The sequence below is a fragment of the Meles meles genome, chromosome 17, assembly GCF_922984935.1.
Source record: "Meles meles chromosome 17, mMelMel3.1 paternal haplotype, whole genome shotgun sequence".
Taxonomy (NCBI): domain Eukaryota; kingdom Metazoa; phylum Chordata; class Mammalia; order Carnivora; family Mustelidae; genus Meles; species Meles meles.
Window position 1 is genome coordinate 29,157,319 of NC_060082.1, and position 26,720 is coordinate 29,184,038.

The 26,720-nt window shown below is 54.4% G+C and overlaps 1 protein-coding gene across 1 annotated transcript; it reads left to right on the plus strand.

The window, feature by feature from the left end:
* The first annotated feature begins 13,945 nt into the window (after positions 1–13,945).
* Positions 13,946–25,224, plus strand: TNNI1 (troponin I1, slow skeletal type). The gene is made up of 9 exons (XM_045983169.1): positions 13,946–13,952; positions 17,634–17,667; positions 18,291–18,294; positions 19,833–19,874; positions 20,514–20,645; positions 21,572–21,661; positions 22,873–23,049; positions 23,946–24,055; positions 24,987–25,224. The coding sequence occupies exons 2-8, from the start codon at positions 17,657–17,659 to the stop codon at positions 24,051–24,053; spliced, it is 564 nt and encodes a 187-aa protein (XP_045839125.1). The 5' UTR covers positions 13,946–13,952; positions 17,634–17,656; the 3' UTR covers positions 24,054–24,055; positions 24,987–25,224.
* The last annotated feature ends 1,496 nt before the right edge of the window (positions 25,225–26,720 follow it).

Below are 26,720 nucleotides of genomic sequence, written 5' to 3' on the forward strand. Positions count from 1 at the left end.
TGTTCCCATCGTTCCCTTTCCTCCTCTTGCCTTCCGAAGATCGTCCTTCTAATTGCCTCTTGAACCTCCTCCGCTCCATGCGACTGCTGCTGCCTTCATTCAGGTCCTCCTCAGCAGTCACCCCTTATTATTATCACTGTTTGGTTACATTTGTATATTATTTATATTATAGTATTAATGTTTCTTGTATTTGTTTATTATTATTATTGCCTCTGAACGGGATCCCTGGGCCTCCAATTCTTCCACTCTCTAATCCAGCTTTTATAGTGCAGGCTCTCGTGAGCTTTCTACAGTTCACACCTGACTGTGTTACTCTGGTTTACAACCCTTTAATAGACCTTAATTAAACCCACCAAGTCTGGGCTCCCTGGCCCCTAACATGCAGATCAGGTTTTGTGACTTGTCCTCATCCCACATGTACTCCCAGCTTCGTCTCCTCCTGCTGTCCTCAGTCTAGTCCTTCACACCCTAGCAAGAGCAAACTGCCCATAGTTCCCCAGCCCCCACACCTCATGCTACTGTGCCATTCCTTGGGGTGTGATGCCCTTTCTCCTTGGTCTCCTGATGAACTCCTGTACTTCTTAAAAAACCTAGCTCAGGGGTTGCTTCCTTGCTGAAGCTTCTTTTGAGTACCCCCCTCCCCCACTTTAAAAAATTTAAGTAGGCTCCCTGCCCAGCCCAGTTCGAACTCATGACCCTGAGATCAAAACCTGAGCTGAGATCAAGAGTCAGACGTTTAACCGACTGAGCCACCCAGGTGCCCCTTGAGTCCTTCTGAGAGAATTCATCACACCTTGTCAGTACTGTAATAAAACACATAGTTGTGTGTATAACAAAAGCTTGGGAGTTTTTTAATATATTCATGTGGACAACAAAGCAGGAGATGAAGGCAATCTTCTGTGTGCATTTCAGTCTGAATCATGAAGAATTCACACTGATCAAGGTAGAGGGAGGATAACAGGGAGGGTCTAGCAAGAGGATTTTACCCCAGGCTGAAAATATTTTGAGCTGATTGTGCATGAAGATAGAGGTGTTGGTGAGTATAAATACCGTTTTGTCACAGGCTGTGAACTATCTTGGCTCCCTGGCCTCCACAAGGTATCCTAAGAACCTCAATATCCTTAAATAGCAGAAACAGTAGTAGGAATATTCTTCATCCTTCCATACCTTTATTCTTTGCCTACGGAGTCAAGAAATGGTCCGTTTACTCCCTGCTTCACACTGCCCTCTAGTGTCAGCTGCCTTGTCCTGCAGCCCCGTTTCCTCTGCTTCAACCCTGGCGGTGCCCAGAGAGGGGCAGGGGCAGGAGGTGCCCCTCCCTGGAAGGAGGCTCTGTAAAGCCTTGGAGTCAGCTGTGCACACACGACTGCCTCAGGCATTCCCCCCTCCCTGTGGCTCTTTGAACAGGTTTTCGGAAGGTTTCTGAGTTCCCTGGAATTGGTGTGTGTGAAAGCTTATAGCTTTCAAAATGTTTATGAATGCTATGGATTTCAAAAGTTTTCAAAGTTCTAACCTCCCCCAAAAGTAAAGAACTACGTAACCACTTAGGTCCTCCAAGGAGCTTCTAGATTGCAGGGAGACCTCACCTTGAGAAAGATAAACATTGGGGCGCCTGGGTGGCTCAGCCAGTTAAACGTCAGCCTTCAGCTCAGGTCATGATCCCAGGATGCTGGGATCGAATCCTGTGCCTGCTCAGGCGGGAGTCAGTTTCTCCCTTTCCTGCCTGCGGCTAACCCTGCTTGTGCTTGCTCTGTCAAATAGATAAATAAAATCTTAAAAAAAAAAAAAAAAGAAAGAAAGATAAACATTGTCAAAGCACTTATATTGTTATGGCAATTGCACTGAAAAACAAAAAAACAAACAAAAAACAAACAAACCCACTTCTGTCAGAGATGCTGCAGTTGTCGCTTTCCAAGCTTTCCTACTGCAGTGGACGCAGATTGCCAAGGGTGAACAAGGAATGCACTCGGGGAAAGTTCTGCCGGTGATGGATTAGGGCCCGGGACTAGACACACTTTTGATTGTTTATCATCTGGGGGGAGGTGTGAGGGGAGAGATAAAATGGAAAGGGATTCACATTCTCTTAAATTTTCACGACCAGTCTCATATATGTAGTTGGTAGGTACCACAAGAAAGTCACACACACATTCTTTCTGAAAGAGAAAGAGAGAGAGTGGCGCCTGGGTGGCTCAGTGGTGGCTCAGTGAGTTAAAGCCTCTGCCTTCGGCTCAGGTCATGATCCCAGCGTCTTGGGATCGAGTCCCGCATCGGGCTCTCTGCTCGTCGGGGAGACTGCTTCCTCCTCCTCTCTCTGCCTGCCTCTCTGCCTACCTGTGATCTCTCTCTCTGTCAAATAAATAAATAAAATCTTAAAAAGAGAGAGAGAGAGAGAGAAACGCGAGCGCTCCCTCTGGTGGCAAGGAGGAGAACTTCATCTTCAACTCCTAAGAACTGGAATTTCATCTTCTGGGCATACAGAGATTAATGCCAGTTTTCTCATACAGAAACACACAGAGGACGGAAATAAAAATCAGAGGACGAATATTCACAGTTGCACAAACTGTTTCATGCACTTTCTTATGAAAATTTCCCTAATTTGTAATCTTAGGGACATTTTATTAAATCACAAATCCCCAGAACTTACTCGCAGTGGCCAATCCTGCCTTTAATAATATCTTGGATATTATGAAACTTATTGATTGATTGATTCCTGTCAAACAAATCTCACTGAGAGGGAGTTGTTTTTTTTTTTTTTAAGATTTTATTTATTTATTTGACACACAGAGACCACAAGTATGCACAGAGGCAGGCAGAGAGGAAGGGAAGCAGGCTCTCTGCTGAGCAGAGAGCCTGATGTCAAGACCCCAGGATCATGACCTGAGCTGAAGGCAGAGGCTTTAACCCACTGAGTCACCCAGGCACCCCAAGAGAGGGAGTTTTTTTTTTTTTTAAGGTTGGCTACCATGTAGAATCTGAAACGATATAATGAAGTTTTCATAGCCAATTACATTAAAATCCCATTTTTAAAAAAGATTTTATTTATTTGACAGAGAGAGACACAGCGAGAGAGGGAACACAGCGGAAGAAGTGCAAGAGGGAGAAGCAGGCTTCCTGTGGAGCAGGGAGCCCGATGTGGGACTTGATCCCAAGATCCTGGGATCATGACCTAAGCTGAAGGCAGATGCTGAATGACTGAGCCACCCAGATGCCCCCCAATCCCATGTTTTATGTAACATTAAAAAAAAAAAAAAGATTTATTGGGGCACCTGGGTGGCTCAGTTGGTTAAGTGATCCTGGAGTCCCCAGGATCGAGTTCCTGCTTGGTAGGGAGACTGCTTCTCCTTCTGACCCTCCCCCTTCTCATGCTGTCTCTCTCTCTCATTCTGTCTCCCTCAAATAAATAAATAAAATCTTAAAAAAAAGATTTATTTATTTGAGAGAGCAAGAGAGAGGGAGCACGAGTGGGGGAGGGGCAGAGGGAGAGACTCTTCAGGCAGACTCCCTGCTGAGCATGGAGCCCAATGTGGGGCTCAATCCCAGGACCCTGAGATCATGACCTGAGCTGAAACCAAGAGTTTGATGCCCAACCGGCTGAGCCACCCAGGCGCCCCTATGTAATACTTTGAATTGATCTCAGGCCCATGTGTTTTTGTAGCAGTATGCATTGGGCATTTGGAAAATATTGGAACTCTGATTTCTGCCTATCTTCCAAATACCCACACACTTTATATGTTACACAGTGAGTTTTTTTTTTTATAAATATATCCTCCCATGTTACTTTTTTTTTTTTTCTAAGATTTATTTATTTGACAGATAGAGATTACAAGTAGGCAGAGAGGCAGGCAGAGAGAGAGAGAGGAGGAAGCAGGCTCCCCGCTAAGCAGAGAGCCCGATGCGGGGCTCGATCCCAGGACCCTGGGATCATGACCTGAGCTGAAGGCAGAGGCTTTAACCCGCTGAGCCACCCAGGCGCCCACACAGTGAGTTTTTTAAAGTCCCATTTGTTCACATCACCACCGATCTCATCAGAAGAGTCTCCGTATTGGGGAAGCTCTTGCATTCACAAAGGCAGATACACATTTTTCAAGACTTGAACTTTCCCTGAAAAGCCTGGATGTTATAACTGACCACCAGTACACTCAGCTGTTGTCTTTGAAGCGAGAGGCCCATGTGTTTCATTTTTGAGAAAATATCTACCAAATATGCAGGTCCAACTAACCAGAGTTTTTCAAGTAGTTGTTCCATCAAGTCAAAACGACGCGTCATGAAAAAAGCAGTGAGCAGTGCCGCACTGCCTCCCGCGCTGGTAGCTAGCTGATGCGCAGGGTGTATGCGGACCATATTTAATTGAAGACAATGCACACTTCCTTCTGTTTCATCTCCAGTAAAGCTGGCTTTCCCCCCAGGGAACGTAGGGTGAGGAAGCACCCCGTGATCGCTAGCGGCATGGGTTTGGTGCTCCGGGCTGATTCCTGCTCTGGCCTCAGCAGCTTTCCCCACCATTGCCTTTGCACCGTTAGGAGAAGTGATGCCCAGCCAAGGGTCAGCAGACTGTACTCCGAGAGGCACTGGCCTGGACAAGCACAGGCTAGCCCGCGCTGGGGAAGGGATGGTCTGTCCCGTGAGACTCGCCATAACTTCCACCTCCTGCTCTGGCTGGGAGAATGAGTTTCACCTCTACCCCTCAGCACCCCCCCCCCCCCCCCGCCCCAGTCGGGTTCCCTACCTCTGCTCTGGTGGTTTCCCTCTAGACCTACGTACAGTGCTGTTTCCCCTGCTGGACCGGCAGCAAGCAACCTGAGGGCAGGGCTCTGCGTCAGAAAGCCTCCTGTAGGTGACCCTGCCAAGGAGAGAGGGGTTGGGTGGGACCTGACACGTGGCTGGGAGTCTGCGCTGGGAAGGACACAGAAGAGGCGATCCTTTTCCCCGCACAGAGAGGCGTGTAGCGGCTTTCCTATTTCTCTGCCCTAGTGTGGAAACGGGGCGGGGGGGGGGGGGGGGGGGGGAGGGTTCTGCCCTCAGAAGGAGGTTCACCCGGCCTTGGGGTTTTGGTGAGTTTATTTTTCATCTTGGTTCGGGTCTTTTTTTTTTTTTTAAGATTTTTATTTATCTGGGAGAAGGAGAGAGAGTCAGTGTGAGTGGGGGGAGGGGCAGAGGAAGAAACAGCAGATTCTCTGCTTAGCGCGGATCCTGATGTGGAGCTCCATCCCAGGACACTGGAATTGTGACCTGAGCCAAAGGCAGATGCTTAACCAACTGAGCCACCCAGGCGCCTCTTGGCGTGTCTTTTTTTTTTTTTTTTTAAGATTTTATTTATTTATTTCACAGAGAAAGAGAACATAAGTAGGCAGAGAGGCAGGCAGAGAGAGAGAGGGAGAAGTAGGCTCCCCGCTGAGCAGAGAGCCCGATTCGGGGTTCTATCCCAGGACCCTGAGATCATGACCTGAGATGAAGGCAGAGGCTTAACCCACTGAGCCACCCAGGTGTCCCCGCTTGGCATGTCTTAAAGGAACTTCACTGGAATTTCAGATCGGGAAGCCGCTTCCTGGTCAATTCCTCCCCAAGATTCCTGAGCCACAGTCATGGTGTGGGGCAGGTGTGAGAGAGGGTGAAGAATGAGGGCTGGAGTGTGTAGAGGGGGGTTGGGGCGAGGGGAGGAGGAAGCTGGCCGGGCCCTAGGTGTTCACCCAGCATCAAGGCAGAGCCCTTTGTCTGTTGGTGCCTCTTCCCCTGACGTTCCTGGCCCCAGCCGGGACATGGGGTGAGGCGGTGGTCATAGTCCAGGATGACCTCGGAGAGGCTAAGTTTACCATCAACAAAGGCCCAGCTGTCCAGCTGTTGTTTCTATGTATGTCCCAGCACATTGTTGGAGGGGAGAGTGGTTCATCACCTAAGTCAAGGTCAGGAACTGGCTATGGCTGCTTCTCCCAGGGGGAGAGTGCCCAGACCTCTGTGTGCCAAGAACTTGAACAAGATGGCTTCCCAGATAGCCCTTTCCCTGTGCCCTTAACCATGAGCACTGCAACCTTATTTCAGGACCCTGGGGAACAAGCAAGGATTCTCCTGAGCCCCAAAGGACAATTTCCTGTGCTGTCTTTTGGTCAGAAGTGTTCTCTCTGTGTTGTCCATTTGTCCATTCATTTATTCAACAAACACTTATTGAGCACCTACTATGTGCCAGACACTGCTGGGTACTGAGGAAACAAATGAATAAGACATGGTGTCAACATTCAAGTTTGTTGTGACTTCAACACTGTGGGTTAAGTGCAGGGAAAGAGGGACGCATGGGGGTTGTGGAACCTGGATGAGGGCTCCTAATGCAGTCTGGGGTGGTCTGGGAAGCTTCCTGGAGGAGGCAGTGTAATGCTAAGATCTGGAGGAGGGTAGGTGCAGTGGGCCGGGGGTGGAGTGGGAGACAAAGGCCTTCTGAGAAGCCTCTGCTGCTCCAGCAGCTTTGAGCAGCTCTGTATGGCCAGAGCTAAGGGAGCATGGAAGTCAGGGAAGCTTCAAGAGTGAGATCTCAAAGGGCATGTAACTTGTTACAGGGTTTGCATTTCATCCTGAGGCCACTGATGGGGGAAATGGGGAAGTGACATGACTGTATCCTCATTTTAGGAAGATGGTTCAGGCAGCAGGGGGATCCTGGAGAGGCTGCAACCAAGCGGGCCACCCGTGGTGACTCAAGATGACAGAGGCAGGTTGGGGACCCCGAGCAGGGAGCAGAACTGAACTCGGTGCTCCACTGACCCTGGGGAGCGGAGGAGGAGAGGAGTGGTGGGTGACCCTGGGATTGGGGGGTTGGCTCAGGGGTGGTGGCTGTGCCATTTTCTGTGACGTGAAGAACAAAAGGAGGGACGGACATGGGGTCTGGGTTGGGACCCAGGTGAGAGGAGGGGCTTGCCGATGGCTGAGCGAGCATGGCAAACAGGCGGCCGTGCGCCCTGGTCTGAGGTGGGGGTGTCCCCGGCAGGAGACGCAGATTTGGCACCAGGGAAGGACAGTAGGCTAGGATTCTGTCCCCACTGACTCACCGTCCCCTCTTAGCCCTGGGACTAAGTCCAGACTTCTGACAAAGAAGAAAACAATGTCTTCTGCATCCTGGGAAGAGGGAATAGAGGGAAAGCAGTGAGCAGCAAGAGAACCCAGGAAACCTGTGTCCAGGTGCCCAAGCCTGGCTTCCAGGCCCTGGCAGGGGGGCGGATCTGAGGCTCACTGTGGTGTCCCCAGGGCCTGGGTCAGTACCTAGGACCCAGGCTGCCTCCATCATGAACACATGACTGAAGGGATGGCAGCTGTGTGGGGACTTCCAGAGTCCCCTGGGTCTAGAGCACTGGAGGGGGAGTAGGGTGGAGGGGTGAAGGGCAACAGGCAGAGGAGGTGGGTCAGAGCTGGGCTGTGTGTCACTGGCTCTGCTGAGGAGTGGCGCAGGTTGAAGTCAAGCCATTGATCCAAAGGGTTGTGTCTGTCCACAATGGGAGACTTTTCTTTTCTTTTCTTTTTTTTTTTTAAAGATTTTATTCATTTATTTGACAGAGAGAGAGATCACAAGTAGGCAGAGAGGCAGGCAGAGAGAGAGGAGGAAGCAGGCTCCCTGTAGAGCAGAGAGCCCGATGCAGAGCTCGATCCCAGGACCCTGAGATCACGACCTGAGCCGAAGGCAGCGGCCTAATCCACTGAGCCACCCAGGCGCCCCTGGGAGCCTTTTCTAATTGGCCCAACTATAGTAGTTCTTAAGGGATCTCTTCCCCCGCCCAGAACTTGTCAGAAATGCAAATTTCCAGGCTCTACCCACCAGTGAATCAGAAACTCTGGGGCTGGGGACTGGGAATCTGTGTTTTACCAAGGCCTGCAGAGGATGCGATAAAGGTTGACAACCACGGTGTTAGCAGAGGCGGGCCCTTCTGACACCCTGCTGTGCCTGAGCCCCATCTCTGGCTTTCTCAGCAGAAAGAGAAAACTGCCCCTGGAGAGAGGTGGTGCAATGCCTGGAACCAGCTGAGCCGCATGGACAGACGTCCTGTGCGGGGGAGGGGTGGGGAGTCCAGGAAGGCCTCCAGGAAGAGGTGGCTTCCAGCAGGGACTCCACCGACTGACTGAAAGCAGAAGAGGGAAACGTTTCTGCCTCAGAAGACCTCAAGCTCCAAGATACGGAAAGGGAAAGCCAGGGAATTCGGGTGGGAGGCAGGAATGGACTCACATGGCTAGGACGGAGGGGCAGGCAAGCTGGGATCTGGGCAGGAGAGGCCTGGCTGGGGATAGAGCTGGGGGTACATTGTGGAGGGGTGGGTGGGCAGGGGGAGGGGGGAGTGGAATTGGGAGAGAGACACAGGAAGCTGGCTTCTGGTTCCAGCCTGGCTGACTGCTCACGTGCCATGTGGCAAAGAATTTGTTTCTAGCGTGGGGTCCACCCCTGGTTTGCCAGCTCACTCTTACCTCTGTCCCCCCACATCCCCTCCCAACCCCACAGACCCCACCTGCTTATTATGGGATTTCCGGAGAAGCAGCCTGTTTTTCAGGGACCTGTCCAGGCCAGGGCCGGCCCCAGGCTCTTGGGTGTGAGGGCTTAGCTGGCAGCACATGGGAGGTCTGGGCTGGGACTGGGGGTGGCCTTTGGCCCCCGTTCTCCATTATAGCCCTGGGCTGATAGGGGAACTGGGCAGATGGGCTGAGAAGGACTCAGGTCGGGCAATGCTGAGCTGGAGGAGAAGGGTGCTCAAGGGAGGACACAAGAGGCTTGGACAGGGTGTGGGAGGAAGTCAAGGGTGTGGGAAGGTTGTGGGGACAGAGCTTTGAAGGAGGGAGTATGACAGATGCCTGCTGTCGAGCTGGGGGTCTGCCACTCTCTGCCCAGGGCCGGGGCCTTGCTGGGGCTCTGCCTGCCATGCCCTTCCCAGCTTCCAGCCTGCCTGACGGTGCTACGCCCATCCCAGGCCCCAGCCAGGCCTCCCTGGAGGGGAGGGAGAGGCCTCATCCTGATGGTGTCTCAGCGCGGACGAAACTGGCTAACACCATCTGTCGCTGCACCGCCAGACCCTCTTACAATTCGGTAGATAGAGAACAGCTCATCAAAGCATCACTTACAGCTTCTAACGTTGGGGCTTTGGGGGCCCAAAGTTGATCCGTTCCAGACTCCTGGCAGAAAGCCTCCTGCTGGCTGAAGACACACGTGGCCCGTATCTCTGTGCCTGGATGGCAGGGCAGGGCTGGTCAAAGAGCACAGAGATCTGGGTGCCAGTCTCACCAGGGACTCTTCCTTGCCGTGGGATCTTGGGTGAGCGGCTACATCATTCCAAGCCCCCAGTTTGCTCGTGGGTAGAATGGGTTGGTGATAGTACCTGTCTCGGCGTGTTACCTTGAGGCTTCGGTAAGAATCTCCTCAGAGCTATCGTTCATCAAGCATTCGCTTCGTGCCAGACATTTGCAAAGCCCGTCAGACACATCAGCTCACTTGGGCCTCACGGCAACCCTCTGAGGTAAGCACCGTTATGATCCCATTTTACAGAAGGTGAAGTAGAGGCTAGGAAGGATTAAATTGCTGATGTTACACTAGGGAGTATTACTAGTGAGTTGTGTGTCCATTCCCTGGCTCGGGTCATGTCTCCAATGACATAGGCTTTAGTGGTGAGTCTAGGTAGTGGCAGAAATTTGAAGGGTGAATCGGAAAGCTTTTAGTTCCTTGTTCCTTCTGCGCTGGTCTCCTCGGCCCATAGCCCTGCCTCCTCTCAGAACACAGCTGCGGGGAAACCTGGCCCTGGATCAACTGATGGGCTTAAGAGGAGGTGGATGGAGAAGGCAGGGAGGGGACTGGGGGCTGCTGAGGTGATGGCTGGAGTGTGTGGGGGCAGGGCTGCCTGGAAAGCAGGCTGAGCCTTGTCACTTGCTAATCTGGGCTCCTTGGCTTCCCAGACAATGCCCAGGCAGTCGGCGGGCAGTCGGGCTGACAGGTGTCACCACTGAGGGGATGGGGCCTTGACTCCACAACCCATAGCCTTACAAGGCTTAGCTCCTCTGGCCAGACACTTCCTTCCTTGCCCGGTGGCCTCCCCAGCCCCGGGACATTGGAAGCTGTAGGACCGGAGGCTGGAAACCCCTCCAGGTTTCTTCCCCTCACCTCATCTACCCCAAATTGCTCCCTCTTCCTGGGTTGGCCCCTTACTGCCTAGATCCGGCGAGTCCTGGTTCTCATTCCTTCTCCAGCAATTGTTACATCTGTTTTCCATCGAGTGGGGAAGTCTTGGGAGATCTGAGAGGGCACACAACACTTGGACCCAGGTCATGGCTGCCTCAGACTCTCCCTGAACTTCAAAAGAAGCTAAGGGAAGGCCATCAGCTTTGTCCCAGGGAGGGGGCGTCCCCAAGGAGGCCAGGATCACCCTTGGGCCACTATGCACCCTAAAGCAATCATCTGAATGAGAAAGCCGAGTTTCAGAGAGGATAACGCTGCTGGGTCAATCACGGTGACCCTACATTGTGTTAGGGTCCAGAAGGCCTGCAGCAGGGTCAGGCTAAGTAGGGGGGTGGGGTGAGAGAGCCAAAGTTCCATTCACTGGCTCCGTACAGGGCGGGGTTGGAGATGACGCTGGTTGAGGTGTGTGACCGAGATCAGTCTGAGCATTTCACACAAAACTGTTCACAGAAGGGATCACAAGAGAGTGAGTGCCACCTCACATGAAAGGATAGAGAGCCGGAGGACGAAGGTTCTAGTAGGTTAGGGCTGGGGCAGCCAGGTGCAGCCGTGGGGGTTATTCAGCTCACGTGGACCTTGGAGCAGGCCCGGCCTGGCCACAGGAGCCCATTGGCTGTGGGGCGTCTTTCCAGGGTACCTGGAGGGCACCTGTGAGGGTAAAAGGCAGGGCCAAGGCTATAGGAGAGTTCAAGCAGGGATGATAGAGAGAGAACTGGGGTGTAGCCATGGGGAGAGAGTGCCGGGCTGGCCTTTAGGAGACTGGCCTACTCACTGTGTGGCCCCTTCTCTCTGGGCCTCTCTTTCCTCCAGGGGACAGTGACTGCCCTGGGCAGTCTTCCTGCTCTGACATCCTGGGATCCTCTGGGCAAGTTCAGAGCTGACTTCCAGGAAGACCAGGCCCTGGTGGGCTGGATTCGGGCCAGGGATGCGTGAAGGTCTGCTCCGGGCTGTCGGGCCCAGAGGACAGTGGATCTAAGTGCCCCCCGGCCCGCCATTTTTCTGCCTGGCCTCCTGAGCACAGCCCGAACCATGAAGTCCTGGGCTCGTGAATATCCAAGGCATTACAGAGTATGTTAGGGTCTCACTGCGGGTATAACAAATTTCCACAACCCTAGTGATTTGAAAGAACGCAAGTTTGCTATCTTACAGGTCTGGAGGGCAGAAGTCCAAAATCAGTCTCATTGGTCTAATAGCCAAGGTGTCGTCGGTGGGCCTGCTTCCGTCTTCAGGCTCTGAAGGGAGAATCTGTCTCCTTGACTTTTCCAGGTTTTAGATGCTGCCAGCATTCCTTGGCTCAAGGTCACATCCTCTGTCTTCCAAGCCAGCAACATAACAGCATCTTCCCTCTGTTTTGATCTTCCTTCCTTCATCAGGTGTCCTACTACCGACCCTGATGCCAACGCCTCAGTCTGATAAGGACCCATGTGATTAGACTGGGCCCACATGGGTGACCCAGGATCATTCTCCAGCTCAGGCTCTTTCATTTCATCAGGTCTGCAAAGTACTTTTTGCCCTAGAAGGTAACACGTTCACATTTTATTCATGAGGACACGGGCCACATTGGGCGGCCTTCATTCAGCCCACCACAGGGAGTCCTGCTTGGGGATCTCACAGGGCCATGAGGACTATTTCTGGCTGTGTGTCTGGGGAGAGCCTCCCCTGGCCAGGAGATCTGGTGTCTGTGCGAGACACAGCCTCAGAGTTCCCAGGACCGCAGCTCCTGCTCAGGGAGAATGGGAGGTGGGCAGATACGCACTGAGCTGGGGGTGGCCTTGAAGGAGGGTGACAGTGAGCGAGGAAGGCAGGAGAAAGTCTGCAGAAGCACACTCGGCCAGGGCAGAGAGTGGGGCCCAGGGCCAATGCCATCCAGCGGTGGTCCCCTCAGCTGGGTCCTGGGCAGCTTCCCACCAGAGATTGCCAGCCTTGCAGGCGGACCCCAGAGGCCTCTGCCTCCAGAGTGGTCCACAGGTGAGGGAAGACTGGGGCAGGTTCAGGGACCACAGGGGGTGACAGTCCCCCTTTTGAAGGCCACTTGTGACCAGGCAGTGGGTAAGAGGCTGACAGGTCGGGGTGGAAGTGAGAGTGGAGGGCTGGACCACACGTATGGAGGGGTGGTGTCGATGGGGCCTGGGATGAGGCATCCTGGCCCCACTCTGTCCCATTAGGGACTGAGCATGGTTAACACCCCGAGGCCCTCAGAGGCCGTGATTCATTGTGGTCCCTGCTGACCCTCGTTTATTCTTCCATTGGTCAATGTTGTCTTTGTGTTTCCCTTCCAAAACTCAGAATTATCCAGATAATTCATTCTTCTGGTGCATCTTAACTTCTTCTAAGAAAGTTCTTGTATAAATTATAAACATGATAAGCCAATGCTCTAAACTCCAGCGGACTCACCCCAGCCTTCACACCTTTCTCTGACCTCCCATTGCTCCTTGGTGGTTGTCTGTCCTTACTGTCCATCCCAGGCCCTGCACCCAGAATCCTATGCCTCTAAGCCCTACAACTTCCCAGACCCTGTCCCTTCTCCCTGGCAGTCTTTCAGCATGGGGGCGTTCCCAAGTTGACCTGAGCAGAACCGAATTGGAGCAGCCTCTGTTGGGCACCAGAATGGCAGTAGCCGGAGGACGGGGCCTTTCTCCCCTCCGTAGGCACTGTGGGTGTGTCTCCTTAGGACACCCCTGTACACCAGCTCTCTCCCCCACCACTCCCTAAACTCCTGTGGCCTGGGCGGCCTCTGGCTGGCCTCCAAGAAGGGGTCAGTATCCTGCTTGTCCTGTCCCAGCCTGGGAGCCTGGCCCAGGAGATGACCGACGATAATAGTCACAGGATTAACATAGCAGGCATTGTCTTTCTCTGACTATAGGGTGGGTATTATGTGTTCATCAACTGTCCTAAAAATACCCAGTAAACAGGTGCGGCCTCCATGGCACCAGCCCCCTGGATTCTGGCTGGAGACCGAGGGCAAGGCAGGGGAGAAGGTGAGTTAGTCTTACTGGGTCCCAGGCATGGGATGTGGGGTGCCGTTTGGAACCCGGGTAACCTAGATTCCCGGAAGCTCACTTGGAGCGGGGTGCAGAGCGTCCACAGACTCTCAGAATTCTGTGTGCATAAAGGTGGGTGCTGCTGCGACCACCCCCACGGCTCAGCCCCAGGAACCTTCACTGGAGTCCACCTGCCATGCTGTTGATGTCACTCCCAAGCAAACTCTGAGGGCCCATGGACCAGAGCCACACGAGAACCCCCAGATCTAGTCTTTAGCCCTCTTAGGCTTTTGCAGTATGGGCTCAGGGATCTGATTTCCACATTTCCTTGTGAGAGATGTAGGTCAGCGAGACAGTTAACCCTCCCCCAGCCCCTGTTGGGCCCCCCAAGCCTCCTGGTGTCCCCCCACCAGAGCCCCGGGCTATGCCCTGGGCCCGCCGTTCTGCTCAGTGCCTCCTCTGGTCTGGCCGCTCATTCTCTCCTCTCTTCAGCTGGCGTCCCCCTAGGTGGGAGCTGGTTGGACTCAGTCGGTGGCCTCCGTGTGCACAGGATCTGTGTGAACCCTGATTTTGGACACATGTGGCTTCAGGGCGGGTCTGTGGTGTGTGTCAGCTCTGTGGGGGGGGGGGTGGCAGGGGGTGAGAGGAGGGGCAGCGGCTCTGTTCTATTTTTACTGGCCAGTTGCTGTGGCCCATAGTTTTCATAGCCTCCCCTCTGTCTGCCCCTCACAGTCTGCAGTCCACAGCGAGACACAGGCCAGTCCAGCTCCCAGAGCCTGAACGAGGTAAGTGGTTGCAGCCCAGAACTGCAGATCTAGGTTGAACCCAGAGAGAGAAACTGGGGCTTGAGTTAGAGGAGATACCCAGGGCTTGGAGAAGGAATAAGACCTATGCCGTGGCCTGTACATTTGAGTTTGCCGGTGGAACGGTCCCAAGATGCTCCCACACTGCTTTATCCTGTGGAATGACCTCTTTCCTGCAAAACTGTAACTGGAGGTAAAAATCTCCACTGCCCATTTTCAGGCTAAGAGCCAGGAGCAGAATTGCCCACAAGGTTGCTCAAGGGGCCCCAAGGTAGAGCCTGGTGGATTATGTTATACCCCAGGCCTCCCAGCAGGTCCCAGAGGGAGAAGGCATCCAGAGGAAGGGGGTGGCATTGGGAATCGGCGGGGAGGGGTGATGGGGCTGTATTTGGAAGTTTGGGAAGAGCCTAATGAGCAAAGAAAGTGGGCAATGCCTATAGCAGAAGACAAAGGAGGGGCTCTGGTGTGTGGGACTCGGGGGAGCCTAGAAGACCAGCCCCTAGCCCCTGTGGACTGAGGAAACCATCTTGCCTCTTTGTTCTTTGTCTCTGAGGGACGTGTTTGGCTCCCCTTGCCCACCCGCCTATAGAGCAGGGCAAGAGCCACTGCGGGCAGACTGCCAGCCCCACTGTCCACTGCTCCTGGCTCCGAGGAGTAGAAAGTGGTTGGTGGGGCCCTCTAGAGGGAAGGCCAACGGTGACAGCATTTGGGGTTGGGGCACGAGAGTCTGTGAAGGCAAAACAGAGGGCACCTTCTATATTGGGAGCCATGGCTGGGGGGTGGGGTGGGGTGGACGACAGACAGTACCAGCCACTGGATTTGGGGGACTGTCGACCCCACCGTGGCTCTGAGGTTAGGCTTTCCTGCTAAGAGCTCAAGATGGAGGGTGTGGGGTGTGTGGGAATATAATGCTTGCTAATGATCAAAGAGGACTGGGATGCCCTTGAACTGGGGTCCAAGGTCAGGGGGTGGGGAGCAGAGGGAAGAACATGAGCCTAACCAGAAATTTGTGTCCCTGATTATCAGGTGTGAAAAAGATTGGCTCCTGTCCCTATACACACACACACTCACTTACACACTTATCCTTACGCACACAGACGTTCATATGCTCAGCCTCAGTCCGCTAGGCTAGTTGATATTCCCAGTCCACCCCCAGGGGCCTCAGGGAAGGGAAAGCCCAGCTCTGAGTCAACCCTTTGGCCATCCTTCACTCCCTCCCTCCAGCCGTGGATTTTCTAATTATCTCCTCGCTTGCTACTTGTGGGGGAGATGGAATGCTAGCCCTCCGACCTCACATTCGCTGTTATCTGCATCCTGACTTCTTATCAGGTTTCTGCTTGTCTTCCACAGGACCTGTCAAGGGGTCCCATCTGGTGGGTATCAGAGCACAGGCTGGGGACCCCGGGACCTGGCATTTGTCAGGGGGCAAGCTGGGGGGCAGGTCCTGGAGCTTGGCAGGAGACTGAAGCTGGCCCGGGCCAGGAGGGCCCCATGCTGGTGACAGTGGGCTCTCTGAGGGAGGTGTGATTATGGCCAAATGCCCACCAAGGGGGAGGCACATCCCCACTCAGCCGAGACCTGCTGCCCCCTGGGGACTGGCATTATGGCAGGGCGGTGATGATGGACAGAAGGACCTGGAGGTGTTTCTTCACCAGCTCGTGTTTCTTTTTGGACTTACTTGCTTGTCTTCAGAGGAGTGGAACCTTCAGAATAAACAGCTGGTGATAAAATCTAATTTCAGCCAAATATCTGGGGAATTTATGGGTTGGATCCTACCTCTCCTTCTGTGCCCCCGGGTGACAGCTGAGACTCTGGGGTCACACTCCCTTTCCCCCTTCTCCACCCCAGGCCTCACCCTCCCCAGGCGGCAGAGGCAGAGGCAGAGGTGGGAGGCCTAGACGCCTTTCTGACAGTTGAGGCGAGACTCAGGACAGGTGGCCGAGCCCCATTCATGGGCTGGGGGAGGAGGCTTCACAGGCACACAGGGAGAGGAGCGAGTTGGCTCTGGAATGAAATGACTGATAGCCACTTTACAAACATCCTTGAGATTCTGCCCTCCTGCCCAACCCCCATACCAAACCAGGTTCCTGGGCCAAATTCTAACTCCTGACCCTGCACGCCCTGCGCCTGCCTCCCCACGTATACACACCTGTCTCCCCTATCCTTCACCTCACAACCCAGCTCAGGATGCCCGTCCTGCCTCGCACACCTGCTCCCGCCAGAGTTGTCCTCCTCCTTCCCCTGATCTTTCGCACAAGCCCACCCTCTACTGGAATGCTCTTTGTCCAGGCCCAGGCAAGATGGTGGGTTGGATCAGGCTTTGGAGTGTCCCCCTGCACCACCTCAAGGACCCCCTTCTTGGCCTCGTTCCCTCAACTATCAGTGGTGAAGGGAGCCCCAGGACAACCCAGTCAGGGGCTTTGAACTGTGCTCCGCAGACCAGGGTCCTCACCGAAGGCCACGGGGCTCCTAGGTACCCCCTTCAGCCGGTGGCGTTGGCTTGCATTGCTTGAATTTGTTTTGCTTCCAAGTATTGGTTTGAACAAAGGGTTTAAGAGCTTTTTTCAGTGGACGACAATGTATCTCACCCCGATTTTTGCAGAGAGGAAAACCGGCCTGGAGAGGGTCAGATAAAGATGGGAGTAGATGGCAGGATTTGCCCAGCCTGCTGGTTTAAGCCCCTCCGTGTAGCGCAGGGCCCCCTCTCCGCCCCACCCCTGGGCTGTCAGTCACACTGTGCCCGCGAGCTGCACCCCGGCACAAGGACACGGCCCAGGGCGGGAAGAGCGCCCCCTGGAGCTGGCCCAAATGGCAGTTACCTACGCTCCCTCTCTTTTTTTTTTTTTAATTTTATTTATTTATTTGAAAGACAGAAATCACAAGTAGGCGGAGAGGCAGGCAGAGAGAGAGAGAGAGAGAGAGAGGAGGAGGAGGAGGAGGAAGCAGGCTCCCCACTGAGCAGAGAGCCCGATGTGGGGCTTGATCCCAGGACTCTGGGATCACAACCTGAGCTGAAGGCAGAGGCTTTAACCCACTGAGCCACCCAGGCGCCCCCTACGCTCCCTCTTTGCTCTGTGCTCTCCCTCTTTCGGATTCTCCCCTCTCGCAGAACTTCAGGGACGCCCTCGTCCACTGGACAGACTCTAAACTCAGCACGTTGTGGAGGGCCCACGACCTCACATTTCAAACAGATTTCTATGGATTTCTGTTCTGTTCCCTACGAGGGCTGACAGACTTTGCTGGAAAGGGCTTGATAGTAAATATTTTAGGTTTTGTATGTTCTATTGCACATTCTTTATTTTACACCCTTTACACAACACAAGGCAGGGGGCCAGGTTTGGCCTGGGGTCTGTAGTTCGCAGACCCCCGCCCTACCGACCTGTCCAACAGAGCCGCTTACGGTTCTTAGAGTGCTTCTTTGCGTTTCTAAGATTTCTCTCTGTCTTGTAAGCGAATGAATGAATGAATAAGTGAATGGAAGAATGAGTGAATGAATGAAAAGAACGGTCAATGGACAAATATTTCTCTCGTCCTGGACCTGTTGGAATCCATACTGTCTGATCTCTTCTTCCTGTTGTCTGGCTCTCCTGGGCGGCTGACACGGCACCAGGGCCCAGCTCAGTTGGGAGGCAGGAGTTACAACTCGCCGCTTTGTGCCCCCAGGTGCTGCTCCCCCGACCACCACCATGCCTGAAGTGTAAGTAGCCCCGCTCCCACCTGCACCCCCTGTGCCGCAGATTTCAGCCCCATAGGGGAGGCTCCATCTGTTCAAACTCCGAAGCAGCTCCCCAGGAGATCAGGTTCTCACATAGGAACAGTCCTGAGTACTAGGTCCCCTGTGTCACCACGCGTCCTCCTAGCCTTTGAGCAGAACCTATGCTCCAGGTTGCCTGGGGAAGACCTCTGTGGCCTCTTACAGAGTTCGTCTCTGCACAGGCCAGATGAAATGCATGTGCCAAGTCATGATTTGGCCCAACAGATGAACAAAGCTTTGGGAATTTGCCCACAAGGCCAGGGACGGAAGCTTTCCCATGCTGGAGCCCTGTGTTGAGGCTTCCCTGAACCTCCACCACTCCACCCCAACTTACAATGGCTAACACCTCCCAGCAAGAACCTAGTAGTCCACAGGGCCACCGGAGTTGTATTCTGTTCTGCTGGAATCCCTGCCTGATGCCCGCTGTCCTTCTGGCGTGTGGTTGTCACCAGACCGCCGATGCCCAAGCTCGTCCACGTCGGTCTGCTGTTGCTTATGTCTTCTGCGTTATTCACACTCTGTCTTTTGCTCTTTCCTCCTGTCCTTCCTGTGATGGATGCCTGAAGTGAGGTAAGTGAGATCGGGGTATCTCACCATTCTCGATCACTTGTCTAGCCCCAGGGACCATCCTGTTTTGGGCAGAGTCAGTTCAGTAACAAGGGATCGCCATTGGGTTATTCTACCCCTGCCCAATGACCAAACATTGAGAGAGGAGCAAAGAGGTGTCCTTACATGCCCCTCAGGTCTCAGATAACTCTGACCCTGAAACAGTCCTGATTAATGGAGGCTGCTGAGAACACAGCCTGTGTCCCGTGCAAGGTCAGGAACTGTAGGGATCAGGCTGTGGACTCTGATCTGACAAGGGTGGGAATCAGCAGCCCTGACAGAAGGGATATTTGGCACAGAGATTCTCAGAGAGAACCCAGTTCACCGTTTCTCAACAGCCATATGAATTTCTCAGTTTTGCTGAGGCTCCTATTGAAGTGAGTCACTGTTGATTGATGGTCAAACGAGGTGGCCTATCAGCTCACCAAGAGGTGGGGAAACAACACTGCAATGGACATGGGTGCCATGAGTGCACGACAGGGTGTAAACTGTGGGTGGTAATGACCACGGCAACAGGCCACTTCTCCCACAAGCACCCTAACCTGAAACGTAGCCCAAACCCCTGCTTTAGGGGAGGAAAGGACAAACGAACCCTTCTGAACCGTGGGAGTGGAAGTCCCACATCCCAAGCATGAACTATGGAGCCCATTCGTCTTCCCCCATTTTCTCCCTTAGAGCCTCCTCACTATGCCCTCCTGGTGCACAGCACAGTTCCAGTAGACCGCTGCTCTCTGGCGGCGGCCAGAATTGACAGCCCATGGTCAGGAGGAGCTACAAGGGCTCAGAAGGCCTCACAGCCTCATTAGTTAGGGGTTGAGCAGCGCTCCTTACCGGCCCCTCCCCTGGGAGCGCGGGGGAGGGGGGGACGCGGCCACAAGCTAAGACTTGTTAGAGCATACATAGTGGGCAAGAACATAACAAGTATTTTTAGTGAGAAGAGAAAACAATGTTTTTATACCTGAGAAAGATGAAGATGGATGGTGTTGACATTAAAAAAAAAAAAAGTTGTGATGTCTAACAAGACACACTTCCTGATGTGTGAAATTCACAGCTTGTTTCCGGACATGACAGATCATCAAGGTACTGGGATATCACCGTGCCGAGCGCTAAGCGGGTGCGTCTGTTTCATGCCTTTCAAAGGACTCCCGTACCCATGATGTCATTCTGTCTGTAATAATTCTGTGGACTCAGGAAGGTGGGTCTTGGTGTCCTTATTTACAGATGAGGAAGGAGGCAGCCATAGAGGTCACGTGACCCACACCAGCACTAGAACCAGGATTGAAAGTGAGGGCTTCAGCCTGTAGGTCAAGGTCAAGGTCGCGGTCACTGATGACAGCATTCCTCGAATTTGAGGGGTTAAATCACAAAGATGGGGGACGTTTTAGGGGCGAGGATTCTGGGTATAATGGTGGTGAATCTGGAGGACACGCACGCTGGCCTAGACCAGATTTCCTGTCTGCAGCCTCTACCTCACCACCCGTCTCTCTCCTTCTCACCATCAGAGAAAGTCCAAGATCACGGCCTCACGCAAGCTCTTGCTGAAGGTGAGGCTTTGTGCTGGCTCTGGGGGGACAGCCAGTGGGAGGCAGAAGGGGTGTGCTGGAGACTCTGTGGGGGTGTGGAGGGTCAGGGGACGGTGAAGAGCAAAGAGGCCAAAGGGAGGAGGCTGAGGAGGGAGGCCGGCCATTGCCTGGAGCCAGGTGGTCACTGAGTGGAAACCTGAAACTAGGGAGACCTGGCTCCTGCCTGGGTTCCTGAGGGAAGGCAGTGACCAGTTTGCGGGCGTTCATCCAGTGGTGGTGGCCAGAGGGCCTGCTTTATTTTGGCCAGAGTTTCTCTCTTTGGAGCTCTGTGGGCCGAAACAGACCAGAAGTGGGTACGGGGAAGACTGTGAGGGAAAACAGGGGGCCTAGAGACACTGTGTGTGGTGGCCCAGGGTTCCTTCTTACCTGGCCCACCTGTGGGCTGCACACACACACACCTGCAGGCCTCGGGACCATCTCATCCACATGCTCCCGGAGCTGCCTGCTCCGGGCCCTGACCAGTACGAGAGGACAGGGTGCTTGTAGTGCCAGGGGCCAAGCCGGTACCAGCCTGGGGTCCTCCTTCCCCTTGAACCCTGATGCTGGGTGGGGAGCGCGAGGGCCCTGGGCCCCTGGTTCAACAGGTTCTGTCCTGTGCAGAGCCTGATGCTGGCCAAGGCCAAGGAGTGCTGGGAGCAGGAGCACGAGGAGCGGGAGGCGGAGAAGGCCCGCTACCTGGCTGAGCGCATCCCCACGCTGCAGACCCGAGGCCTGTCCCTCAGTGCCCTGCAGGTGAGTCCGTGGGGCTGAGTTCTGGAGCCTGCATTAACACTGGGGCTCCAGTCTCCGTTCCTTCCCAAGGGGCTTTTCCTTTCATGGTCTCATGTCCTCGCACAGACCTTGGGGGGTGGTGCTGGTAGATCCTCTTTCTTTCTTTCTTTCTTTCTTTCTTTCTTTCCTTCCTTCCTTCCTTCCTTCCTTTTTTCCTTCCTCCTTCTTTCCTCCTTCCTTCTTCCTTCCTTCCTTTAGTTAGATTCCATTTCACAAGTGCAGGGAGGGAGCCTCGGGACATGTCCGTCCTTCCCCTACAAATAGGTTTTTAATGTTTGAAAAACACAGATAACTGTTTAAATGCCAGCGACTGCAGAGAAAGGAGACTGGAAGGAAATACACCAAAATGTCACCAAGGGCCACCTCCCCCCGGGTGGCATCACTTGTTGTTTATAGTTTATTCTTTTTGTTTAACACCTAGCTTTCAAATTTTCTACAATTGTCTTATATATTTTTTTAAGATTTTATTTATTTATTTGACAGAGAGAGGTCATGAGTAGGCAGAGAGGCAGGCAGAGAGAGAGAGGGTTAAGCAGGCTCCCCGCTGAGCAGGGAGCCCGATGTAGGGCTCGATCCCAGGACCCTGGGATCATGACCTGAGCTGAAGGCAGAGGCTTAACCCACTGAGCCACCCAGGCGCCCCTGCTTATATTGTTTTTGTCGTAAGAAAACATTTAGAGAAAACAATGACATTCAGAAAGGAAAACAAAAGGTTTACGCAGGGAGCTCTTAGCAGCTATGAACCTCAGAGCGAAGGGGTGTATCAGCTCCTTTCCAGAATGCGGGTATTGCAAAGGCACCGGGCAAGGAGGCAGAAAGGGAGGCTGGGGTCCAAATGACTCCTCTCCCCTCTTCTGTTCCTGTGCGATGAACCTTGCTTCCCCCAGGACCTGTGCCGGGACCTGCACGCCAAGGTGGAGGTGGTGGATGAGGAGAGATATGACATCGAGGCCAAATGTCTCCACAACACCAGGGAGGTGAGCTTGCACGGGGGGAGGGGCATGGCTAGCCCAGGCTGGCTGCGTGGTGGGGTGGGGTGGGGTGGGGTGCAGGCAGGGCATGGGCACTGATGCTGCAGCTTCGGACGAGGTCCCCCTCCTTCTGCAGGGTTTGGCGAGTGACCACGTGGGAAGCTCTGGTCCCTCCAGTCCGGCCCCATAGGGCTGGAGATGGGCGGGGAGAGGATAATCACACAGATGAAAAGCACAGACTTCTTCCCCACCTGCCATGCAGGCTCTTCGGTCTAAGAGGAGCTGCCCTCTTTGCTCACCCACGCCAACAATCACATGCTGGTTAATAACCTCTTCCCTTTGCGGACGGCTCTCACGCGCACTGCATCCTCTGATCCTCCCTACGCGCTTCTGGATGAAGCAGGTGCTATTATCTGCACCTTACAAAGGAGGACGCTGAGGTTCAGAGAGACTGAGAACTTTGGTCTGGGTCACACAGTGGTGGTTGTGGGACCAGGGCTGGTCGCTACCCCTGCCCTGCGGTGCTCAGCACTCCCTCGGCGTGGGGTGTGGGAGCAGGAGCTCCGCGCAGACTCTCCTCCCACGTGGTGGGGCAGAACACGGGAGGGCAGAGCCCCTGCTGCTCTGGTGGGCTGCTCCTGGGTGCTTGTTCAAGCAGCGGGGAGGGGATGGGGTGGGATCAGAGACCACGCTCATCCCTTTTCTCCCGAGCAGGAATGATGATTTGTGGCATCACTAATCTCCCCAGAATTCCCTCCAGAGATAGCACCCTGGGAACTCCCCTTAGGGGTCTAGGACTTGGGGGTTTATCCACCTGACTGGGTCAAGGCTGTGCTGTCAATGAGCTGCTTTGAAAGCTCATGGCAAGGGACTAGTTAGAAGCAGGAATGGGGCCACAGGCATAGGAGGAAGCACCCGACACTGCGAAGAGCATTCCAAGCCAGACTTGTACGGAGTTTGGTGCGGCTGCGGGATCTATTCCCATTACCATGACAGAGATGGCTAATGGGTTTTATCTGTCCATTTACTCATTAATTTATCAACAAACACCTGTGGCTATTCCGAAAGGGATGGGTGGGTTGTCCCAGAGGGTCTGGCCTGGAAGCTGGAGAATACGGGGTGTAGCTTTGGCTGGAACCCTAGAAGTCTGAGACCCTCAGGAAGGATGTTCTGGGGCTGCTCCCTCGGATTGGACCCTTGCTCCTTCTCACCTGCAGATTAAGGACCTAAAGCTGAAGGTGCTGGACCTCCGTGGAAAATTCAAGCGTCCACCACTGCGTCGGGTCCGGGTCTCCGCTGACGCCATGCTCCGGGCCCTACTGGGCTCCAAGCACAAGGTGTCTATGGATCTGCGGGCCAACCTGAAGTCAGTGAAGAAGGAAGACACAGAGAAGGTGAGGACCCTTCTTCTCAGAACCTTTCACCCCCGTCCTATCACCGTCACTCCATCACATAGCCTCAGGCAAGAGCTCCTGTTGGAGGCCAGGCAGCCAGATAGAACATTCTAGAACCCTCTTGAAGTGATGAAGTCTTGTGATTCTCTTTGGGAGAAAGAAGACTTGCTCCCTTCCCTCAGGCTGCTCTCAATCTGAGGAGGAAACTGGAACCCAGAGGAAGCCAGACTGAGTAGGAAAGTAGAACAGCATCCAGTGTGAAGAGAATGTGCAATTAGGGTGACCAGGGAGATAGTGCCCTCTGTCACTACTGGGGAAAAAAGAGCAGGCCATTAGGTCATTGTGGTCACAGGACAGATGAGCACAGACATTGGAGAACTGAGTTCAATCACTCATTCAACAACAAATCACTCAGAGCTGATTGAACTTGAGTACTCAGAATGGATGGGCTCTAGAAGGAACATGGATGAAAGACATGGTCTCTGGCCCAGGGAGTTTCATAGAGAGAGGAGATGGCAGGTTGTATGCTGGTAAAATGGAAAATGAACCAGTTTAGGAGGAGGTAGGCTTCTTTCAAGAGGTGGCCTTGAGCTTGCCTTACCACCAGACCAGGCAAGGCTGGGCTGTGGTTTACCAGGGTGGGAACTGACCCCGGCGCCCCACTGCGATCATCCAGAACTCCCAGTTGACACAGCTTCCTTCTTCCAGGGAAGCCTCAGCTTGTCCCATGTCTACCCCAAATGTGTCCTTGGGCCTCACCTGTGGGGCAGGGGTGCTGAGATTTCCTCTTGTTGAAGAGGCTGCCTTTCCCTCACCTAGTTTCTCTGGTGCCTGGAGGGGCCCCATCTGCCCCCCACCTGCTCGGTCTCCGACATGTGTGTGTGGCCCCCTCATAGGAGCGGCCTGTGGAGGTGGGAGACTGGAGGAAGAACGTGGAGGCCATGTCCGGGATGGAAGGCCGGAAGAAGATGTTTGATGCCGCCAAGTCTCCAACCTCACAGTAGAGGTACCTAGAGACCAGCTCCCTTCTTCTGGGGCCCGTCAGTCTCTAAGAGACAATAGGGGTCCAGGACAATGGCCGTTGGGTCGGGTGCAGTGTGGTGCATTGATGGGGGTCAGCTTTGGGTCGACTCAGTCCTGGTTCCAGCCCCTGGAGACCTTGGGCAGATCATTTCTGTTTTGGGGCTGTTTTTGCTCCCCTCATCTTTAAAGCTGGAGGTTGTATCAGATCAGTGTTCTCTGAATGAGGTTCTCAGTCCGGGTGTACCGGTACCGCCAGCAAGGTTCCGGCTCCACGCCTGAGCCGCTGAATCAGCAACTCTGGGGGTGGGGCCAGCCCTGTGGGTGATTCTCCCCAAGACCTTGAGAGCCACTGGGTTGGATGATCCCTGAGGGCCCTCGAGCTCTGAATTTCTCAGAGTCTAAGCTTTTAAAATGCCTCCTGGCAAAATACCCCAAACTCAGAGTCCCTGGTCTGGGGGGGTTCCATTCAGAGAAGACAAGACCACCTCCTGCCACCCCTGAGGAAACTGCTAGAGAAAGCAACAACGTTAGGCCACGTAAAAGCCCCACGAAGTGCTGTGGCCTGCTGCCTTGCCCTGGCACAGGAGGCCTTACAGAGCCCTGAGCTCTCTGAGGAAGAGATGGGCAAGGGTTAGCAGGTACAGGAGAAGGGCCTGTTTCAAGGCCGAGATGCCAGGAAAGCACAGAAGTGAGAATTAACCAGCTGAGGGAGAGGAGCCACCATAGGGCTTCCGAAAGGGATGGGAGCTTAGCCTGGGCCCTGGGCTGAGAAGCTGAGCCTTTATACGAGCCCTTCTGGATGATGGTCCAGTCTGGGCGGGGGCGGGGGGGAGGGTGCTAGGGGTGAGAAGTCCCAGAACTGCACGTGCCACGGGGAAATCTGTAAGATGGCTTCTGCCTCTTTTTCCCTACAGGCCGGCTTGCTGCACTGTGCTCTGGGCTTCCACTTCCCGCTTCTCCCTCCAGCCTGGCTCCCCTCTCTGCCTCCCACCCTGCATTTCTGGAGCCTCCCATCCTGCTCCCACCTCTCCCCTCCAGCCTGAGTGCCTTCCTCTGGAACTGGGATTAAACAGACACCCGAGAGGACACACAGCCATGTCTGAAGACCTCCCCTTCGCAGGGTAGAGACCCCAGCTAGCTGAGCTGGGGAGGAAGAGGTGTGGCAGCACCTTCCCCTCTGGACCCCTGCCGCAGCCCTGCACTGCTTCCCTGACCTGTAGAGTGCCCCCAGGCATCACAGCTGCTCCATTAAAAACCAGGGTCCTGGTCATTTCTGTAGCTCTGGCTGTGAGTGCTCAGAAGAAAGAGAAGACAGGGAGTCTGGAGAGATGGATGAGGGCGGTTCCAGGCAGGAGTCCCGAACGGAATTGGCAGCTGTCTGCTGAGGCCCCTCTGGGACCCATTCTGCTTAGCCCCAGTGACATCACACAGCACCCCCTCACCACCCAGGTTGCTCAGATTACCCAAACTCTAACCTCTGCCAGTCCCTGTCCCTCCTAATGACGCCAGTCATCAAGATGGGCCTCTCCATTCAGAAGCCCCCGTCTCGCTTGATTTCACAGTCCCCTTACTCTGCAAACCTGGATCACCTCTCCCTGGTAGCTGCTGGGTGTTCCTGACTATTCTGGACAGAGAGGTCAGGGTGCTTTCAGCCCCTCCCCGGGCCCCAAAGGCACCGGGTGGGAGTTGCTCCGCACCCAGGCCCTGCCCGCAGGGACACCTTTGCAGTTCTGCGTCTGGCCACTAGGTGGCTCCTTTCCCCATCGCAGCCCCGGGTTGGGGGCTCCCCCGTCCTTCCCATCCCTGCTCTCGTCACCCTCATTCGCCCTCCTCCCAGTCATTTTCTTTTCAGGCTCCTGGACTGGTCATATCCTCCAGGTCATATCCTCTAGATCCACTGGCCTCGAGGTGGGCTGGCCAGGTGGCTCTAGGTCATGTTCTTCCTCCATTCCATTGATGTCTGGGCCCAGAGGGTGAAGGGTGCGAGCCTTCTGGGGTGGAATGGGGGGCAGCGGCAGCCTCTCTCCCTGCCCTCCCATACACCGAGGAGAGCAGCTCCTATGGAGCAGAGACCAAAGTTCTGGGAAGAGCAGAGTCTGGTTTTTCAGGGCAGTGTCTTGGCGACTCCTGAACTAAGCCTATAAAACCGGGGCCCTTGGACTTTTTCACCACCCCAGCACTGGTCCCAGGAGAGGCTGAGCTGTCTGAGGAGTCCCCCTTCCTCCTGCCCTGTAACTTCCTGTTCTGTCCTCTGCTCCCAGTGTATTATTCGCCATAAATACCAGAAGCTGAGTACAAAGTACAGTGCCGAATACCCCCTGGGGCAGGGTCTAGATCCCAGGGCTGCCCAGCCTGCCAGCCCCTTGAGGGACCAGCAGCTTGGGTGGATGAGTGGAGGCAGCACTCTGCCCAGGCTTCTTCTACAAACAGCTCAGTAGGCAGAAAGGCAGACGTGTGCAAAGAGCACGACTCCAACCATACACAGAAACCCTTCGGCACAAACACACCCAATCTCTCTCATACACACACGCGCGTGTGAAGCTGGAGAACCTGATGGGGCCGGTCCGCACCCCAGAGGATGGGGTTGGGCTCCATGCCCAGGCAGCCACGGAAACCCACCCTTCCCTGCCTTCCAGAGCTCCTCCTTG

Bases quoted from the DNA above. Each gene is read 5' to 3' on its own strand.
- TNNI1 (XM_045983169.1), top strand. The intron at 21,662-22,872 runs GTGAGCTTGCAC...TCTCACCTGCAG, and splicing joins GTCTCCACAACACCAGGGAG to ATTAAGGACCTAAAGCTGAA. The intron at 23,050-23,945 runs GTGAGGACCCTT...GCCCCCTCATAG, and splicing joins AGAAGGAAGACACAGAGAAG to GAGCGGCCTGTGGAGGTGGG.